Here is a 19,307-nt window from a genome sequence, read left to right on the forward strand (position 1 = left end):
TCAGAAATCCTACAGATGGCTGCTGCATGTAGTGTTCAATCAGAGTGCATTACAAATAGAGCGACCAGATTCTGAGAAAGAGGAACTACCTCCCACATTCCTCCAATCACCAGTCACGGTACTAACACTATTTCCTTTTTACTAACAGGATAATGACCAGTAGCCCTTTCCTGCAGTCAAATGACCTAGTGGACTCATGGATGGAATGTTATAAATATTTTTCATAATATCATAATTAAACAATTTTTTTTATGCAGAAAATCTGGTGTTTCTGTGTCAAACTGTTCTGTTATATTTCAGTCTTCTGTGATGTCTGTATATAAAGTGTAATATTGGGATGTAAACTGAACACATTTCATCTCCATATCTGACATGGTACAGGTAGGTGTCTTCTTTTCTTTAAGCCCATAACCATGTGTGGTGTGTACTTTTGTTTGAAAGTAGATTTGTTTAAGACTACCAATAAACATTGTGTGTGACCCTGATTTAGCCCACTGCAGTTAAAGGTTAAACAAAACTATTCCTTAATGAAGGAGTGTTGTGTAATCAGATGTGTTAGATTTATTTTACTCCATGTAACATTTCTTTGGCACTGTTAGATTGTTAGATCATAGCCTCAATGGCACTGGCCAGTGTGTGGAACAGAGCTGAGGTAATGTTTGGCCTAACGTAGCACCACATTTGGCAGATATCCCCACCAGCAGAAGCAGTGGAGCACATTTGGCTGATCTTTGTCCCAAAACGGCATCGTGAAGGAGCCGCCTGCCTTGCGCTTTGCCAACATCCTCATTACCTACCCAGACATTCCCAACCCACCGTCACTAATAGGTCGCTGTCTGCCATCCTCTGTTTCAACGCTGTCCATCAACATTATGTCCTCAATGTTTTTTATTGCAAAACTGAAATCTCAACAATGGAGTCTTTGTTTGATCCCACAGATGATCTCAGACCACCACCTCTTCATGCTTCAGCTCCTCCAGCTGCAGAGCCCAGACAGCAGCAGGACCCTGAGTCACAGGCTCCCCGCCCCTCCCTACAGAGGCCACGTACATGTCCCATACACAGCTCATGTCAGCTCCACACCCTGGCCCTTTGTTATGGCTATTACAGAGTCATTAAGTGTATTCCTTATCATTGACATTGTGTTTAAGGGGGGGGGGGGGGGGCTGTTTTCATGTCATCTAACCATAGCACTGCCTGGAGTTTGATAAACGGCATTGACACTTGGATTGGAACCAGTGCTGTGGTCATATGACACAAAAATAGAGGTCTTTGGCCACACACACCAGTTCTGGGTTTGGTCTTTGAAAGAGAAATGCGTATGCAGAAAATATCTCATCCCTGCTGTAAAATATGGTGGTGTATCTTTGATGTTATAGGGCTAGTTTGCTTCCACTGTACTTGGGGCTCTTGTTAATGTCAACGGGGGCGGCAGGTAGCCTAGTGGTTAGAGTGTTGGGCCTGTAACCGAAAGGTTGCTAGATTGAATCCCCGAGTTGACAAGGTAAAAATCTGTCGTTCTGCCCCTGAACAAGGCAGTTAACCCACTGTTCCCAGCCTGTCATTGTAAATAAAAATTTGATCTTAACTGGCTTGCCTAGTTAAATATAAAAAATAAAACAGCATAATGAACTTCAGCCAAAAACCTGTTTGCCTCTGCCAGGAAGCTGAAACTTGGTCAGAAGTGGATCTTCCAGCAAGACAACAACACCAACCACACATCAATGATCTGGAAAGAGTCTGTATGGAGGAATAGTCTAAGACCCCTCCCAATGTGTTCTCCAATCTCATAAAACATTTTAGAAAAAGGCTCAGTGTTGTTATCCTCACAAGGGGAGGGGCTGGAATACTGAAAACAGGGGATCCAGTCATATATTTTACTTGTTAAACAAAATATATTTCTATGGGCAATTGTATTTGTATAAAATAATAATAATACAAATTTGGCATACGATATAGATAAGTATTTGTACTATGTATTTTATACAGTCTTTTTTGCTCATCTTTACAAAGGGATCCAATAATAACCATCTAAAATAGAATGTTCGCCTCCAGATATGAGCCTAACAACATATTGGTACATATTATCAGGCTGCTGTGCTGTCATCTTCCCCAAATCAATGAACTGCTACTATTATTACACAAAAATACGGTATAAGAATAACCAAATTATTCAAATATAGTTAATAAATTAGCCTTTTACTCAACAATAACTAGTACATACAAACAAACACCAGTACCTGGTTTCCCTTCCATATTGAAATCAAGAAAAAAAAAATCTAAAAGTAGAAATAAACCAACTTACTTCGGTGCAATGTCACATGCAATGAAGCTAGGGTGGGCCAATTTCTGTTGCAGATTCTCAAGCTGAAATAAAAACTAAAGTTGGTTCTAGATGTATTCTGATTGTGATCATTAGGTTTCATAAACATGATCAGTGCTTCCCCCACACAATTCTGACCATCAAATTGGCATAAATTCGGTGGATAGGTTGCTGCTGTTGGTCAATGGTCAGAGTCTGGGAGACAGGCAGGCTGCCTCTGACTGGGAAGAGAAACAGGCTCGCTTGAGCCTACTTCCTGAGGTTCATAGAAACATTCCTTCACTAATTCTGTAGTATAATAGAAACTAGATGTTTTAAGGTTTATAATACTACCAAAGAGCCCACTATAACCATTACCAATTACTACTCCTTTGATAAATAGCGTTCATACTCAAGATGCGCATTTCATCACTTGGCAATAGAAACTTCATTAATATGAAGAAAAAAATGTTTTCTATTTAATTGTTATTAGTGCTTATGAATGTTCAATTTTACTGTACTATTTTATTTGTTCCATGTTAGCTCACAGATTTTAGGGTTTGTTGAGTAGAGTGAAAGACTGTTCTCCTTAAAAGCCGTCCTCAGCTTTTTTTCCATCCACCAACCAAGGCTTCTGAGGACCAAACCAAAAGCGTAATTAGCGGTACCACTGTGTGGTGTAAAGACAGAAAGCCAGGAGCTGCCTGGCACTTTTCCTATCAATGAAATAAATTATTGAGGGGGTCAAATTGACCTGTCTCTAATATTGGTGGGGTCATGACCCCCCGTCACCCCCGCAAGTTACGCACCAGAACACATTCATAAATGGTAACAGACAAAAAATTGAATCATAAGGAATAAGGTTTTAAAGTGTCTGTCCTATATCTAGCAAAGCTCAGGAAATGTACATATTTTTTGGGACACATTCTACTTCCATTCATTTTTTTAAACTGTACCGGGTTACCTTCAGTTTTGGAGAACACCACCATGTTCGTGAGAATTTCTCCTTTCCGTAGAGTGGTCGTATTAGTTTTTGTAGGCCAAACCATTCGGAATCTACAGATGTTTTCCTGAGAAGACCGATTTTCTGGACTTCTCCTGGTCTGCCACTTTACACCGCAGATGCAGAAGGCTTTTGATGGGGATTTAGGCACGGGTGCGTCAATCGACTCTTAAGGATTTAGGAAGGTATTAAGATTTTCAAATTCAATTTCAAATCGCTATCATCTAGTCATGTTCCTCAGAAAGCTAGGCAGCCTGTAATCTCTTGCCTCCGTACCTCACTAGGGACAGGCAGGGGGAGGCAGACTGCTGTTGTCTCTAAGAGCAGGCCCAGAGAGAGCACATCTGACCTCAAACAGCAGTCTCAGGGGCCTCAGAGGAGAGCAAGCTCTCATAGGCCACCTGCACCTACAGTGAACGGTCAAAAGATCAAGGTAGATAATACAGCAGAGCCAGCAATAATGCTGTCATTACATGAGTTAATAGTTGTAATTACTTAAAAATACACTTAGGTACACTTGCAAGATGTAGTGTATCAACTGTAAATATATATTTAGGGGCCTATTCAATCAAACATGGATATTTATTTTCCAGGAAAAGCCAAAACGTTATTTTTATGCTGCAAAAAATGCTTCTAAGATCTAGGTACCTGTTATCTTGAACTAAAATGTTGTTTTGTGAACAGCAGAAGCAGAGTTAGAATAGGACTCCCAAGAAGAGAGTCCAGCCACAACCCCAGTCCTATACTTGACAGAAGACCCAGCACTGTGCCCATTACAGTATATTACCCAGGCCTGTGGCCATGCCACACCCTTACCTCAGGTAAAGCACCCAACATAGCTCACACTGACTCAGGTAACATAGTGAGCTAGGTATGTATAATAACACATTGTACTTCGCATCACAGGAAGAGTTTGAGGCATGGAGGACAAGTGTCCAGTAGAGGAATAGTGATTGTCCCGACAGACTCATCCAAGGAGGAGGAACAGGGAGACACTTGGAGAAGCTGAGGATGGATGAAGTAGAGAGGAAGAGTTAGAGAGGGTTGAAGAAGAATGTGATGGGAGGAATAAAAGTGGGGTTACGGTAGAGAAGGAAATTGATGGGAGAGAACAGAAGAGAGAGAACAGAGAGAGAACAGATCAGATGATGAAACCAGAGCGTTGACAGCAGGGTGGGAAGAAGCTTGGAGCACAGAGCTTTACCCTGATGTAAGTTCACAAACTTTTGTAAGCAGATAGATTCAGTCAAAAGATTCATATTTACAATTCAAAACCAAAATAGTTCTACTCCAGTGAAATACTTTAGTGGGGAATGCCATGGGATGTGAAGCATGTCTTGGGAATTGTATGCATGATATGTCTCAATGCAGTGTTTATTTTGCATAATGAAATGCTTAACAGCAGAGAGGGAGAATGATTCATCCTTTCCATGGTACGGTTAATGGGTCAATAAAACTATTTCCCCAATCCAGTAATCGATGCATGGTTTACACCAGGGCTCTCCAACCCTGTTCCTGGACAGCTGCCCTCCTGTAGGTTTTTGCTCCAAACCCAGTTGTAGCTAACCTGATTCAGTTTATCAACCAGATAATTATTAGAATCAGGTGCGCTAGATTAGGGTTGGAGCGAAAGCCTACAGGACGGTAACTCTCCAGGAACAGGTTTGGAAAGCTCTGGTTTCCACTATAAAATGACTACTCACACTTGACAAGTGCTTTAGCTGTAACACTGAAACAAATGACAAAACTTAGTGTACATGTTCAAAAAGGCTATTATATAATGAACAACTATTTATCATGATCTTTATTATGCTGGATTATAGTAGATGAGATGTGTTTTCCTCCAGAGTGCTGACTTTTCCTCTGTCCTAGATGTAGTCAAATTACAGTTACCCACAGATTACAGTCAGCAGAGGTACAGTAAGCTTCATAACATGACCCATATTCATGGTATTACCTCCGTCCATCATTTAACACTAACGTATGAATTTGGTATTAGGCAGTAGTATCAGGTCCCTGAGTACCTCTGGAGTCTTTACTTCCATCCATCACAGACATGGACCAATATACACATCCACTTGAGTGAAGGCAGTATTACCTCAGACAACTAACTCCTACAGTATATAGGGCTTATTGCATATCATATCATCCATATGTACATTCCCTTCACTTCCTCCAACGCTACAACTTTCTAGTCTTCTCTCTAGTGACAGATCATCAGTTGTCCTCCTCCTTGGTGAAGGTCAACACAGATAAGGTAGGTGACAAAGAAAGGAAACTTTTTACCACTATAGTTATATAACAAATTGCTATTGAATATGTTATTTTCTCACCATCAGAGTTCTGCCAAAGACCCAGCCAAGAAAGGCAGGAGGACACAGTGGCGTTCTGCTCTACCTCAGCTGGAGGACAGTGTTGAGGTCTGGGTAGAGAAGGAGGTGAGGGGGCTGGTGCATGTATTACAGTAGTGTGTTTCTCAAAACAATTTCATCAGATACATGTACTAATCATTGAACAAAATATAAACGCAACATGTGACAATATTTAAGATTTTACTGAGTTACTGTTCATAAATGGAAATCAGTCAATTGAAATAAATTCATTAGGCCCTAATCTATGGATTTCACGACTGGGAATACAGACATGCATCTGTTCGTCACAGATTCCTTTGCTAATGTCACAATGTTGACATCAGCAAACCCCTTTGCCCACAAGACGCCATACAAGCTGTCTGCCATCTGCCCGGTACAGATGAAACCAGGATTCATCGGTGAAGAGCACAATTCTACAGCGTGCCAGTGGCCATCAAAGGTGAGCACTTGCGCACTGAAGTCGGTTACGACTTCGAACTGCAGTCAGGTCAAGATCCTGGTGAGGACAACGAGCACGCAGATGAGCTTCCCTGAGACGGTTTCTGACAGTTTGTGCAAAATTTCTTCGGTTGTGCAAACCCACAGTTTTGGGTGGCTGGTCTCAGACAATCCCGCAGGTGAAGAAGCCAGAAGTGGAAGTCCTGGGCTGGCGTGGTTCCACGTGGTCTGAGCTTGTGAGGCAGGTTGGACACGCTGACAAATTCTCTAAAACGATGTTGGAGGCAGTTTATGGTAGCGAAAAGAACATTAAATTCTCTGACAACAGCTCTGGTGGACATTCCTGCAGTCAGCATGCCAATTACATGCTCGCTCAAAACTTGAGACATCTGTAGCATTGTGTCGTGTGACAAAACTGCACATTTTAGAGTGGCCTTTTATTGTCCCCAGCACCGGTGTAATGTGCACCTGTGCAATGATCATGCTGTTTAATCAGCTTCTTGATATGCCACATCTGTCGGGTGTATGGAGTGTCTTGGCAAAGGAGAAATCTTCACTAATAGGGATGTAAACTAATTTCTGGCAAACATTTTAGAGAAATACGCTTTTTGTGCGTATGGAACATTTCTGGGATCGTTTCCTCTCATGAAACATGGGACCAACACTTCACACTTCACATGAGCGGTTAAAATAGTGTGGTTCAGTGTATGTAGTGTATTTCGCTCTAACTCGTTCCCCTGCCAATCCTAGATATGAGTACCTGCAGAATGTGGGGAGAGAGTGAATTCCCATGAGAGGAAAGGGGACCTGGAGCTCCAGCAGTGGGTCAACCAGCCACACCACACCAGCTATCAGAGTGCCCACTCTGGGGGCCACGGTGAGGCATCATACTGCTGAACCATGGCTCCTTTACAGCGCTTTACAGCACTTAAAACCAAGCCATGAGGTCAAAGGAATTGTACGTAGAGCTCAGAGACAGGATTGTGTCGAGGCACAGATCTGGGGAAGGGTACCAAAAAATGTCTGCAGCATTGAAGATCCTTGTGGAGTAACAGAAGCCCCTCCTCAGTAAAAGGCACATGACAGCCCACTTGTGTTTGCAAAAAGACACCTCAAGGACTCTCAGACCATGAGAAACAAGATTCTCTGGTCTGATGAAACCAATATTGAACTCTTTGGGCTGAATGCCAAGCTTCACATTTGGAGGAAACCTGGCACCATCCCTACGGTGAAGCAAGGTGGTGGCAGCATCATGCTGTTGGGATGTTTTTCAGCGGCAGGGACTGGTAGACTAGTCAGGATTGAAGCAAAGATGAACGGAGCAAAGTACAGAGAGATCCTTGATGAAAACCTACTCCAGAGCGCTCAGGACATCAGACTGGGGCGACGGTTCACCTTCCAACAGGACAACAACCCTAAGCACACAGCCAAGACAATACAGGAGTGGCTTCGGGACAAGTCTCTGAATGTCTTTGAGTGGCCCAGCCACTTGAACCCGATCGAACATCTCTGGAGAGACCTGAAAATAGCTGTGCAGCAACGCTCCCCATCCAACCAGAAAGAGCTTGAGAGGATCTGCAGAGAAGAATGGGAGAAACTCCCCAAATACAGGTATGCCAACCTTGTAGCGTCATACCCAAGAAGACTCGAGGCTGTAACCGCTGCTAAAGGTGCTTCAACAAAGTACTGAGTAAAGGGTCTGACTACTTATGTAAATGTGATATTTCAGTTTTTATTTTATTAATAAATTAGCAAAGATGTCTAAAAGCCTATTTTTGCTTTGTCATAATGGGGTATTGTGTGTAGATTAATGAGGGGGGAAAACAATTGAATCAATTTTAGAATAAGGCTGTAACCAAACAAAATGTGGAAAAAGTCAAGGGGTCTGAATACTTTCTGAAGGCACTGTATGTATCCTTTGGGTGTCCTGTCCTCTACCATTTTTTGTCAGAGGCATATATTTCACACTCTAGGATCGAGGCTCGGTGAGCAGAGTAGGTACCTGAGAACCAGCCATCCAGCTCCATACTGGGAGTACCCCCCACAGTCGCCTGCCTCTCCCCAAGGGAGTACCCCCCACAGTCGCCTGCCTCTCCCCAAGGGAGTAGCCCCCACAGTCGCCTGCCTCTCCCCAATCTTGCTCCATTTCCACCCCTGGTCTCACAGCCAATATTTTACTTCAGGCCTGGGACTCCGATGAAGATCAACCTTACAGGTAAGAGCTGTGACTATGAAACACATTTCCTTCCATTGGACATGGAAGCTCAGTAGGTGAGATAATGTGTGTAGTCTCTTATGCTCACTGTACTTGTATTAAGTAGTTGAGTACAGTAATGCCACATCAGTCCTGGTCTGTGCTGAAGTCTTCTGTTGTCCACCTGAGGCTCTCGATGTCTCCCCTCTCTCTGCCGCGGACCATGGAACCCAGGCCTGTGACCAGGGAGGAGCTATGGAAGGTGGACAGGAGGGCAGGCATTCTCCTGCACTTCCATGCCCAGCAAAGGGTGAGGGCAAAAAAGTGAAGAAAATGTGTAACATTTTTGTTACATTGATGGCATTGATGTTTTCTGCAGACGCTACATCCTGGCCAATACACTCCCTGTACTTCTCAAGCATCCAGCCTCACAACTTGAAGAAAGGCTACTGAGGGAACGCTTCCCTAAACACAACAGTGCTGTATAAGCCAAATCTACTTCCCCCACACTCCTACTGTGAAGACTCATACTACACACCATCAACCAAAGCTACCTCACCTATATGCTCCCAAAGTATACAGTCGTGGCCAAAAGTTTTGAATGACACAAAGAATGACACAAATATTCATTTTCACAAAGTCTGCTGCCTCAGTTTGTATGATGACAATTTGCATATACTCCAGAATGTTTTGAAGAGTGATCAGATGAATTGCAATTAATTGCAAAGTCCCTCTTTGCCATGCAAATGAACTGAATCCCCAAAATCCACTGCATTTCAGCCCTGCCACAAAAGGACCAGCTGACATCATGTCAGTGATTCTCTCGTTAACACAGGTGTGAGTGTTGACGAGGACAAGGCTGGAGATCACTCTGTCATGCTGATTGAGTTCGAATAACAGACTGGAAGCTTCAAAAGGAGGGTGGTGCTTAGAAACATTGTTCTTCCTCTGTCAATCATGGTTGCCTGCAAGGAAACACGTGTCGTCATCATTGCTTTGCACAAAAAGGGCTTCACAGGCAAGGATATTGCTGCCAGTAAGATTGCACCTAAATAAACCATTTATTGGATCATCAAGTACTTCAAGGAGAGCGGTTCAATTGTTCTGAAGAAGGCTTCAGGGCGCCCAAGAAAGTCCAGCAAGCGCCAGGACCGTCTCCTAAAGTTGATTCAGCTGCGGGATCGGGCACCACCAGTACAGAGCTTGCTCAGGAATGGCAGCAGGCAGGTGTCAGTGCATCTGCACGCACAGTGAGGCGAAGACTTTTGGAGGATGGCCTGGTGTCAAGAAGGGCAGCAAAGAAGCCACTTCTCTCCAGGATAAACATCAGGGACAGACTGATATTCTGCAAAAGGTACAGGGATTGGACTGCTGAGGACTGGGGTAAAGTCATTTTCTCTGATGAATCCCCTTTCCGATTGTTTGGGGCATCCGGAAAAAGCTTGTCCGGAGAAGACAAGGTGAGCGCTACCAAGTCCTGTGTCATGCCAACAGTAAAGTATCCTGAGACCATTCATGTATGGGGTTGCTTCTCAGCCAAGGGAGTGGGCTCACTCACAATTTGCCTAAGAACACAGCCATGAATAAAGAACGGTACCAACACATCCTCCGAGAGTAACTTCTCCCAACCATCCAGGAACAGTTTTGTGAAGAACAATGCATTTTCCAGCATGATGGAGCACCTTGCCCTAAGGCAAAAGTGATAACTAAGTGGCTCGGGGAACAAAACATCGATATTTTGGGTCCATGGCCAGGAAACTCCCCAGACCTTAATCCCATTGAGAACTTGTGGTCAATCCTCAAGAGGCGGGTGGACAAACAAAAACCCACAAATTCTGACAAACTCCCAAGCTTTGATTATGCAAGAATGGGCTGCCATCAGTCAGGATGTGGCCCAGAAGTTAATTGACAGCATGCCAGGTTAGATTGCAGAGGTCTTGAAAAAGAAGGGTCAACACTGTAAATATTGACTCTTTGCATCAACTTCATATCATTGTCAATAAAAGCCTTTGACACTTATGAAATGCTTGTAATTATACTTCAGTATTACATAGTAACATCTGACAAAAATATCTAAAGACACTGAAGCAGCAAACTTAGTGGAAATTAATATTTGTGTCATTCTCAAAACTTTTGGCCACGACTGTATACTAGATGCTTTAGACCCTAGCATGGGTAACACTTTATAATAAAGTGAATAAACCATTTATTAGGCATTCACAGTTCTCACCAAATGTTAAGCTAGTTATTTACACATTTATAAAAAAAAATGTAATTAAGTATTAATGATTCCTAACATAAGATAATTTATAAGATGTTTAATATAGGTCCTTATAAACCATTCACTAATCATTTGCAGTCACTAATAGAAATAATTTAATCTACAGTGCATTTCATATCGTAACACACTACATAAAGTAGACAAAATATAGACACATTAATATAGGAATTAACATTAATTTTAAATGAACAGGATGAAAAGCTAATACAATAAAACAGTAAAACCAAAGAACAATAAAATGATTGGAAGAAGGCATGGATGAATACCCTCAATGGAAGAATACCCTCGATGGAAGAATAGGCGTGGAAGAATACCCTCAATGGAAGAATACCCTCAATGGAAGAATACCCTCAATGGAAGAATACCCTCAATGGATGAATACCCTCAATGGATGAATACCCTCAATGGAAGAATACCCTCAATGGAAGAATACCCTCAATGGATGAATACCCTCAATGGAAGAATACCCTCAATGGAATAATAGGCGTGGAAGAATACCCTCAATGGAAGAATACCCTCAATGGAAGAATAGGTGTGGAAGAATACCCGCAATGGAAGAATAGACGTGGAAGAATACCCTCAATGGAAGAATACCCTCAATGGAAGAATAGGTGTGGAAGAATACCCGCAATGGAAGAATAGACGTGGAAGAATACCCTCAATGGAAGAATACCCTCAATGGAAGAATAGGCGTGGAAGAATACACTCAATGGAAGAATAGGCGTGGAAGAATACCCTCAATGGAAGAATAGGCGTGGAAGAATACCCTCAATGGAAGAATACCCTCAATGGAAGAATAGGTGTGGAAGAATACCCTCAATGGAAGAATAGACGTGGAAGAATACCCTCAATGGAAGAATACCCTCAATGGAAGAATAGGCGTGGAAGAATACCCTCAATGGAAGAATAGGCGTGGAAGAATACCCTCAATGGAAGAATAGGTGTGGAAGAATACCCTCAATGGAAGAATAGGTGTGGAAGAATACCCTCAACGGAAGAATACCCTCAATGGAAGAATAGGCGTGGAAGAATACCCTCAATGGAAGAATAGGTGTGGAAGAATACCCTCAATGGAAGAATAGGTGTGGAAGAATACCCTCAATGGTATTGTAGATACCCCTACCTGCATTCTCCATCAAATAATAAACAGAGCAAGTGCACTTCTGTAAGGTCAATTGTTATTTGCATTGTACTCAGTCCGTCCATTAGATTTACAACACCTCCTTGTGTTAAGCAATTCTAATCAGTATCCGAGATTTAAGGACATTTTATGGTAAGGTGCATTACAGTGGAATGGAACATAACTTGACAAAAAAGTATTACAGTCTACTAAACACTTTATTTTCCAAAGTAGAATGCATTATGAAAAAACAAAACTCAAATACTAAACAAATCATAAACAACTAAATCCACATTTATTTACAAAGCATTTTTGCAGTTTGAGTTGAGTACTTTCTTATGGAGCATGTCATTGTTCAACACTTACAATATCAAACCATGCAACCTGTTTGGTCATTCCTGTTATCGACTGTCTAGAATCAGGGCTATAGGGTTAGAGAGCACCGGTCTAGGTAGACCGTATCCAGGTAGACCGTATCCACCTGAGACTGCCCCAAAAAGCATGTTTTAGTGAACACAATAATTAACATCATAGTGTAAACATAGCTTCATACAACACAAAAGGGCTGCATTTAGACAGGCAGCCAAATGCAGATATTTTTTTCACTAATTGCTCTTTTGTTTAACCAGATCAGCTCTGAAAAAGATCTGTGAAAAGATGTGATTGGTCAAAAGACCAATTAGGGGAAAAGATATCAGTATTGGGCTGCTTGTGTAAACGCAGCCTCTGGTACATTTAAACATTGCTTTATACACCAACTGGAGACAAATAGAATGGGAACACAAATGCCCACTATACCACAGATAATACCCCTTATGCTTTGCTGTAATAACTATGTACATACGAAATGATTTTCATTGTGATGAGCAATGATACAGTGCTGAACCGATAACTGACTCTGCCTATCCCCTCTTGCCAAGTCAAACTATGACAAAAAACAGTTTTTTTCTCAAAGTTTTCACAGTTCAAGCATTAGAATGAAGATCCAGAGATCCCCACTTTTCCAAATGCACACCTCAACTAGTTGATTATATTGTGGCAGCTGCAGTGCAGATTGCCATCTTTTTTTGTCAAGCTTGATCTATGAAGCCTTTTGTGCCCTCTCCTCCACGTACAGTTGCATCTAAACAAAGAAAATATGTTGTTACATACAAATTTTACACAACATGAAATTATTCACATTCAAACAATATTACTGTCTATTACTATGGGCTTTCATACAAGTGTTGTAATCTTCACAAAAAACCATGCCATTGCTTACTTTCACAATGTCTGATGTCATGGTCTTCAGGGGTATGAGTCTGGGCTCCTGCATATGTACTTCCTGCTCATCTGCAACTATCCATGGAAAATCCTGGAGGGGAACATGACAACATCACATGTGGAGTGTACAGGCCACACACTAGAATACAACATATATGATTGGATGTAGGTACACAAACAAGTCAGTGTATTACAATCAACACAAGTCGCTCTGGATAAGAGCGTCTGCTAAATGACTTAAATGTAAATGTAAACACACATACAGTATTGAAATGTCATGTTTGTGACAACACTGACCTTGATGACCTGAACCTTCTCCATGTTGCGGGTGGCAGCCTCCCTGGTGTGGACCAGCACTGTAAACGTACATCCTGGGACAGTGGAAAGTAAATAGACATATTACAATACTATGACCGCTGCTAGACAACAACTTAACAGAAATTGTATACTGTATGTATAATGTGTATTTTTACATTGTATTATACGGGGCACATTTGTAAAAGGTCTCAATATGACTTCCTTGTCAAAACAAATATATATATCCACAAGGGAATTTGTTTGGGAATGCAAGACTTATATAGCAGCAGACCTCCAGCTATCGATTTACACAGAGTTGTTTCTCACTGAGTGTCTCTCCATTCTCCAATATAGCTTTTCAATCTTACCCGGTGGGTTGTTTTCCAGAAGTGCATCACATACACTGATCTTCAGGATAACCGCCCTCAGTAACTGTTCCACGTGTGACAGCAATGTATCAGAGCTGTAGAACCAGAAGAGTAACCCGTAAAAGATCAAGGTATGGAAAAGGGCATTCCAACAACAAACCATATTAAATTGTATTTGTCACATGCGCCGAATACAACAGGTGTAGACTTCACCTCGAAATGCTTAATTACGAGCCCTAAAAAGTAAGAACATTTGAGGAAAAAAACCGACAAGGAAAATAGTAACACAATAAAATAACAAGGCTATATACAAGGAGTAACGGTACAGAGTCAATGTGTTTGGGGTACAAGGTAGTTGGTGATTGAGGTAATGTACATGTAGGTAGGGGTAAAAGTGACTAGGCAATCAGGATAGATAATAGCAGTAGAGTGTGTGAAGAGTGTGAAAGTGTGTCTATATGTGAGTGTAGGTGGCGTCAATATGCATGTGTTTTGTGTGTGTGAGCATATGTAGTGTGTGTGTTTGTTGGAGTGTCAGAGTAGTGTGTGAGTAGATTCCAGTGAGTGTACATAGAGCCAGTGTAACAGAGTCAGTGCAACAAAAAAAGGGGGACAATGCAAATAGTCCATGTAGCCATTTGATTAACTGTTCAACAGTCTTATGGCTTGGGGGTAAAAGCTGTTCAGGATCCTTTTGGTCCCAGACTTGGCGCTCCGGTACCGCTGCTGTGCGGTAGCAGAGAGAACAGTCTATGGTGGCTGGAGTGTTTGAAAAAATGTTGGGCCTTCGTCTGAAACCGCCTAGTACAGAGGTCCTGGATGGCAGGGAGCTTGGTCCCAGTGATGTACTGGGCCGTACGCACTACATTCTGTAGCGCATTACGGACGGATGCCAAGCCGTTGCCATACCAAGCAGTGATGCAGCCAGTCAAGATGGTCTCATTGGTGCAGCTGTAGAACTTTTTGAGGATGTATTTCAACCTTCAACCTTCTGAGGGGGAAGAGGTGTTGTCATGCCATCTTCACAACTGTGTTGGTGTTTATGGACCATGATAGGTCCTTAGTGATGTGGACACAGAGGAACTTGAAGCTCTCGACCCACTCCACTACAGCCCTGTTGATGTGAATGGGGCCCTCCATTTCCTGTAGTCCACGATCAGCTCCTTTGTCTTGCTGACGTTGAGGGAGAGGTTGTTGTACTGACACCACACTGCCAGGTCTCTGACCTCCTCCATGTAGGCTGTCTCATTATTGTCAGTGATCAGGCCTACCACTGTCGTATCATGTGCAAACTGAATGATGGTGTTGGAGTCGTGCGCGGCCACAGTCGTGGGTGAACAGGGAGTACAGGAGGGGACTAAGCACGCACCCCTGAGGGGCCCCGTGTTCATGGTCAGCATAGCTGATGTGTTGTCTACCCTCATCACCTGGGGGCTACACATCAGGGGCTGCCCGTCCAGGTGCAGAGGGAGATGTTCAGTCCCGCGGTCCTGAGCTTAATGATGAGCTAATAGGAGAACAATGATGTTGAACGTGATGAGCAGTAATCAATGAACACCATTCTCAGGGCAATGTGGAGTGCAATATAGATTGCATCATCTGTGGATCTGTTGGGGCAGTATGTGAATTGGAGTAGTAGGGTGTCTGGGATGATGGTGCTGATGTGAGCCATGACCAGCCTTTCAAAGTATTTCATGGCTACAGATTTTTTTATTTCACCTTTATTTACCAGGTACACGTTCTCAATTGCAACTGCGACCTGGCCAAGATAAAGCAAAGCAGTTCGACACATACAACACCACAGAGTTACACATGGAATAAAAAAACATACAATCAATAATACAGTAGAAAAATCTATATACAGCATGTGCAAATGAGGTAGGATAAGAGAGGTAAAGCAATAAATAGGCCATGGAGGCAAAGTAATTACAATATAGCAATTAAACACTGGAATGGTAGGATGTGCAGAAGATGAATGTGCAAGTTGAGATACTGGGGTGCAAAGGAGCAAGATAAATAAATACAGTATGGGGATGAGGAAGATTGGATGGGCTATTTACAGATGAGCTATGTACAGGTGCAGTGATCTGTGAGCTGCTCTGACAGCTGGTGCTTAAAGCTAGTGAGGGAGATATGAGTCTCCAGCTTCAGAGATTTTTGCAGTTCGTTCCAGTCATTGAAAGCAGAGAACTGGTAGGGTAGGCGGCCAAAGGAAGAATTGGCTTTGGAGGTGACCAGTGAGATATACCTGCTGGAGCGCGTGCTACGGATGGGTGCTGCTATGGTGACCAGTGAGCTGAGATAAGGCAGGGCTTTACCGAGCAGAGACTTGCAGATGACCTGGAGCCAGTGAGTTTGGCGACGAGTATGAAGCGAGGGCCAGCCAACGAGAGCATACAGGTCGCAGTGGTGGGTAGTATATGGGGCTGTGGTGACAAAACGGATGGCACTGTGATAGACTGCATCCAATTTGTTGAGTAGAGTTTTGGAGGCTATTTTGTAAATGACATCGCCGAAGTCGAGGATCGGTAGGATGGTCAGTTTTACGAGGGTATGTTTGGCAGCATGAGTGAAGGATGCTTTGTTGCGAAATAGGAAGCCGATTCTAGATTTAATTTGGGATTTTGGATGCTTAATGTGAGTCTGGAAGGAGAGTTTACAGTCTAACCAGACACCTAGGTATTTGTAGTTGTTCACATATTCTAAGTCAGAACTGTCCAGAGTAGTGATGTTGGACGGGCGGGCAGGTGCAGGCAGCGATCGGTTGAAGAGCATGCATTTAGTTTTACTTGCATTTAAGAGCAGTTGGAAGCCACGGAAGGAGAGTTGTATGGCATTGAAGCTCATCTGGAGGTTAGTTAACACAGTGTCCAACGAAGGGCCAGAGGTATACAGAATGGTGTCGTCTGTGTAGACGTGGATCAAAGAATCACCAGCAGCGAGAGCGACATCATTGATGTATACAGAGAAGAGAGTCGGCCCGAGAATTGAACCCTGTGGCACCCCCATAGAGACTGCCAGAGGTCCGGACAACAGGCCCTACGATTTTGGAATATTGAACTCAATCGGAGAAGTAGTCGGTGAACCAAGCGAGGCAATCATTTGAGAAACCCAGGCTGTTGAGTCTGCCAACAAGAATGTTGTGATTGACAGAGTCGAAAGCCTTAGCCAGGTCGATGAATACGGCTGCACAGTAATGTCTCTTATCGATGGCGGTTATGATATCGTTTAGGACCTTGAGCGTGGCTGAGGTGCACCCATGACCAGCTCTGAAACCAGATTGCATAGCAGAAGGTACGGTGAGATTCAAAGTGGTCGGTAATCTGTTTGTTAACTTGGCTTTCAAAGACCTTAGAAAGGCAGGGTAGGATAGATATAGGTCTGTAGCAGTTTGGGTCTAGAGTGTCTCCCCCTTTTGAAGAGGGGGATGACCGCGGCAGCTTTTCAATCTTTGGGAATCTCAGACGATACGAAAGAGAGGTTGAACAGGCTAGTAGTAGGGGTTGCAACAATTGCGGCAGATCATTTTAGAAGAGGGTCCAGATTGTCTAGCCCGGCTGATTTGTAGGGGTCCAGATTTTGCAGCTCTTTCAGAACATCAGCTATCTGGATTTGGGTAAAGGAGAAGTGGGGGAGGTTTGGGCGAGTTGCTGTGGGGAGCGCAGGGCTGTTGACCGGGGTAGGGGTAGCCAGGTGGAAAGCATGGCCAGCCGTAGAAAAATGCTTATTGAAATTCTCAATTATTGTGGATTTATCGGTGGTGACAGTGTTACCTAGCCTCAGTGCAGTGGGTAGCTGGGAGAAGGTGCTCTTATTCTCCATGGACTTTACAGTGTCCCAGAACTTTTTTGAGTTTGTACTTGAGGGTGCAGGTCTGGAGTGAACCAAGGACTATATCTATTCCTTGTTCTATTTTTTTTTAATGGAGCATAATTATTTAAGATGGTGAGGAAGGCAATTTAAAAGAATAACCAGGCATCCTCTACTGACGGGATGAGGTCAATGTCATTCCAGGATACCCCGGCCAGGTCGATTAGAAAGGCCTGTTCACTGAAGTGTTTTAGGGAGACGTGAGTGCTACTGGACAAAAAGTAATTTAGACACATTACCATGGCGTTCTTGGGGACAGGGACTATGGCTTGAAACATGTAGGTATTAAAGACTAGGGTTGTCATGATGCCAGTATCGCGATACTACGATACCCGATTTTCCATGGCAAAAAGGAAAACACAAAAGCAGACTAAACACTTTGGTCCTTTAAAAAACCTACTGTACGTAAAATATTCTGTTCTACATCTTGGAAAATGTATGTGATTCTGGGTGACAACATGAAGCTTTCCAACATTAAGACTGTTTTCCTCAGGAAATGTTGCCCGTTTCATGTTTTTTTTCCCTTGCCATGATACATCGGAGTATCGCAATACTGGTATCGTGACAACCCTATCAGAGAAGTTGAAAATGTCAGTGAAGATATATACACTCACCTGATGGATAAAAGAGGAGGCTGTGAAATCTCAAAGACAAATCTCTCAACTGGATGATGCTCTTTGTCCATGATGACCACCACCACTTTTTCTGCATCATTCTGAGGGAGCAATGTAGAACTTCATGCGAGTAATATGTACTCAAAAAAGGTGTGCCCTCATGCAATAACATATTTAGCATGGTGAGCCATTGGGTTTGCAAGACTATGTCAATCATATGTAAGCTAATGTATTCTCTCACCTTCTCAATGAGGGGTTTTACACAGTGAAGAGTATCATGGATGTATTGGTTCAGCTCTGGGTGGCATGACATCTAGAAGGTAATGCAACATGAGTGATGGATATTTTGCAGATAACCGTTAATAGTAACTGAATAGTTATTACACCGGTGATATTATAACCTTACCTGTACAGGTACATTGTATTTCTTTCTCTTCTGGAATATTCCAGATGGGTACACCTCTCGTACATAGAGGATGAGATGAATAGCCACTTCCAAAAACTCACACAAGATGTCAGCCACCACTGCAAAAGAAGACAGGCAGTAACGAAGATTGAGTCTATATGAAAAATAAATTGTTCAATTGAAATGCACATTTTACAGGTCGATGTAAAATAATTGATATAGCTAGCTACCTTGTCCAAAATTAAGGTCTTGTCTTGTTAGCGTTGTCATTTTCTGGTGGCTGAGGGATGAGAACACAAATAATGTCGAATGATATGAGGCCACCTAACGAACGTTTCAAACGTCAAAAAAGGAATTGCAACCTGGAACAATTCAACCTCATAAGACTGTTGTTTGTAAATCTGTTCTCAGGATTTAATCATAATATACAGCAAAGATGCGAATAATACCTGCAACGTCTGTATATTTGTTTACATCCACTGCTTCTTGTCGTCGCTTGGTTATGACGTTTACATGGCGCACACTAATATCTTATATACACACTAGTTGACGTATTGTGTGCGCTGTGTTGAATCCTCCGTTCCTCCATCTTGGCACTCCCCCACCACTGTAAAAAAAAAAAAGCTATAGAATACCTTTATTAATTTCTAAATTCGTTTTGCCACATTTATTATATTACAGATCCCTTAATGGATACCTTAAAATTATAGTATGTGAGCTAAGCATATTTTTTTTTAGATTACTGTTACTGTCCCTACCACAAAAATATATATACTTAA

The 19,307-nt window shown here is 42.6% G+C and overlaps 1 protein-coding gene across 2 annotated transcripts; it reads right to left on the minus strand.

The window, feature by feature from the left end:
- Positions 1–11,909: 11,909 nt before the first annotated feature.
- Positions 11,910–19,070, minus strand: mad2l2 (mitotic arrest deficient 2 like 2). Of its 2 annotated transcripts, none has more exons than XM_039010833.1 (9): positions 18,978–19,070; positions 18,759–18,808; positions 18,529–18,647; positions 18,364–18,435; positions 18,123–18,223; positions 13,639–13,733; positions 13,271–13,344; positions 12,972–13,064; positions 11,910–12,833 (listed from the first exon to the last, which is right to left on the minus strand). In XM_039010833.1, exons 2-9 carry the CDS (start codon positions 18,796–18,798, stop codon positions 12,792–12,794), a joined length of 636 nt encoding a protein of 211 aa, XP_038866761.1. In that variant the 5' UTR covers positions 18,799–18,808; positions 18,978–19,070; the 3' UTR covers positions 11,910–12,791. The 2 variants fall into 2 exon arrangements, with proteins under 2 accessions (XP_038866761.1, XP_038866762.1); XM_039010834.1 differs by having other exon boundaries at positions 18,759–18,852; positions 18,978–19,016.
- Positions 19,071–19,307: the final 237 nt, after the last annotated feature.

The sequence above is a fragment of the Salvelinus namaycush genome, chromosome 16 (assembly GCF_016432855.1).
Source record: "Salvelinus namaycush isolate Seneca chromosome 16, SaNama_1.0, whole genome shotgun sequence".
In the NCBI taxonomy this organism is placed as follows: domain Eukaryota; kingdom Metazoa; phylum Chordata; class Actinopteri; order Salmoniformes; family Salmonidae; genus Salvelinus; species Salvelinus namaycush.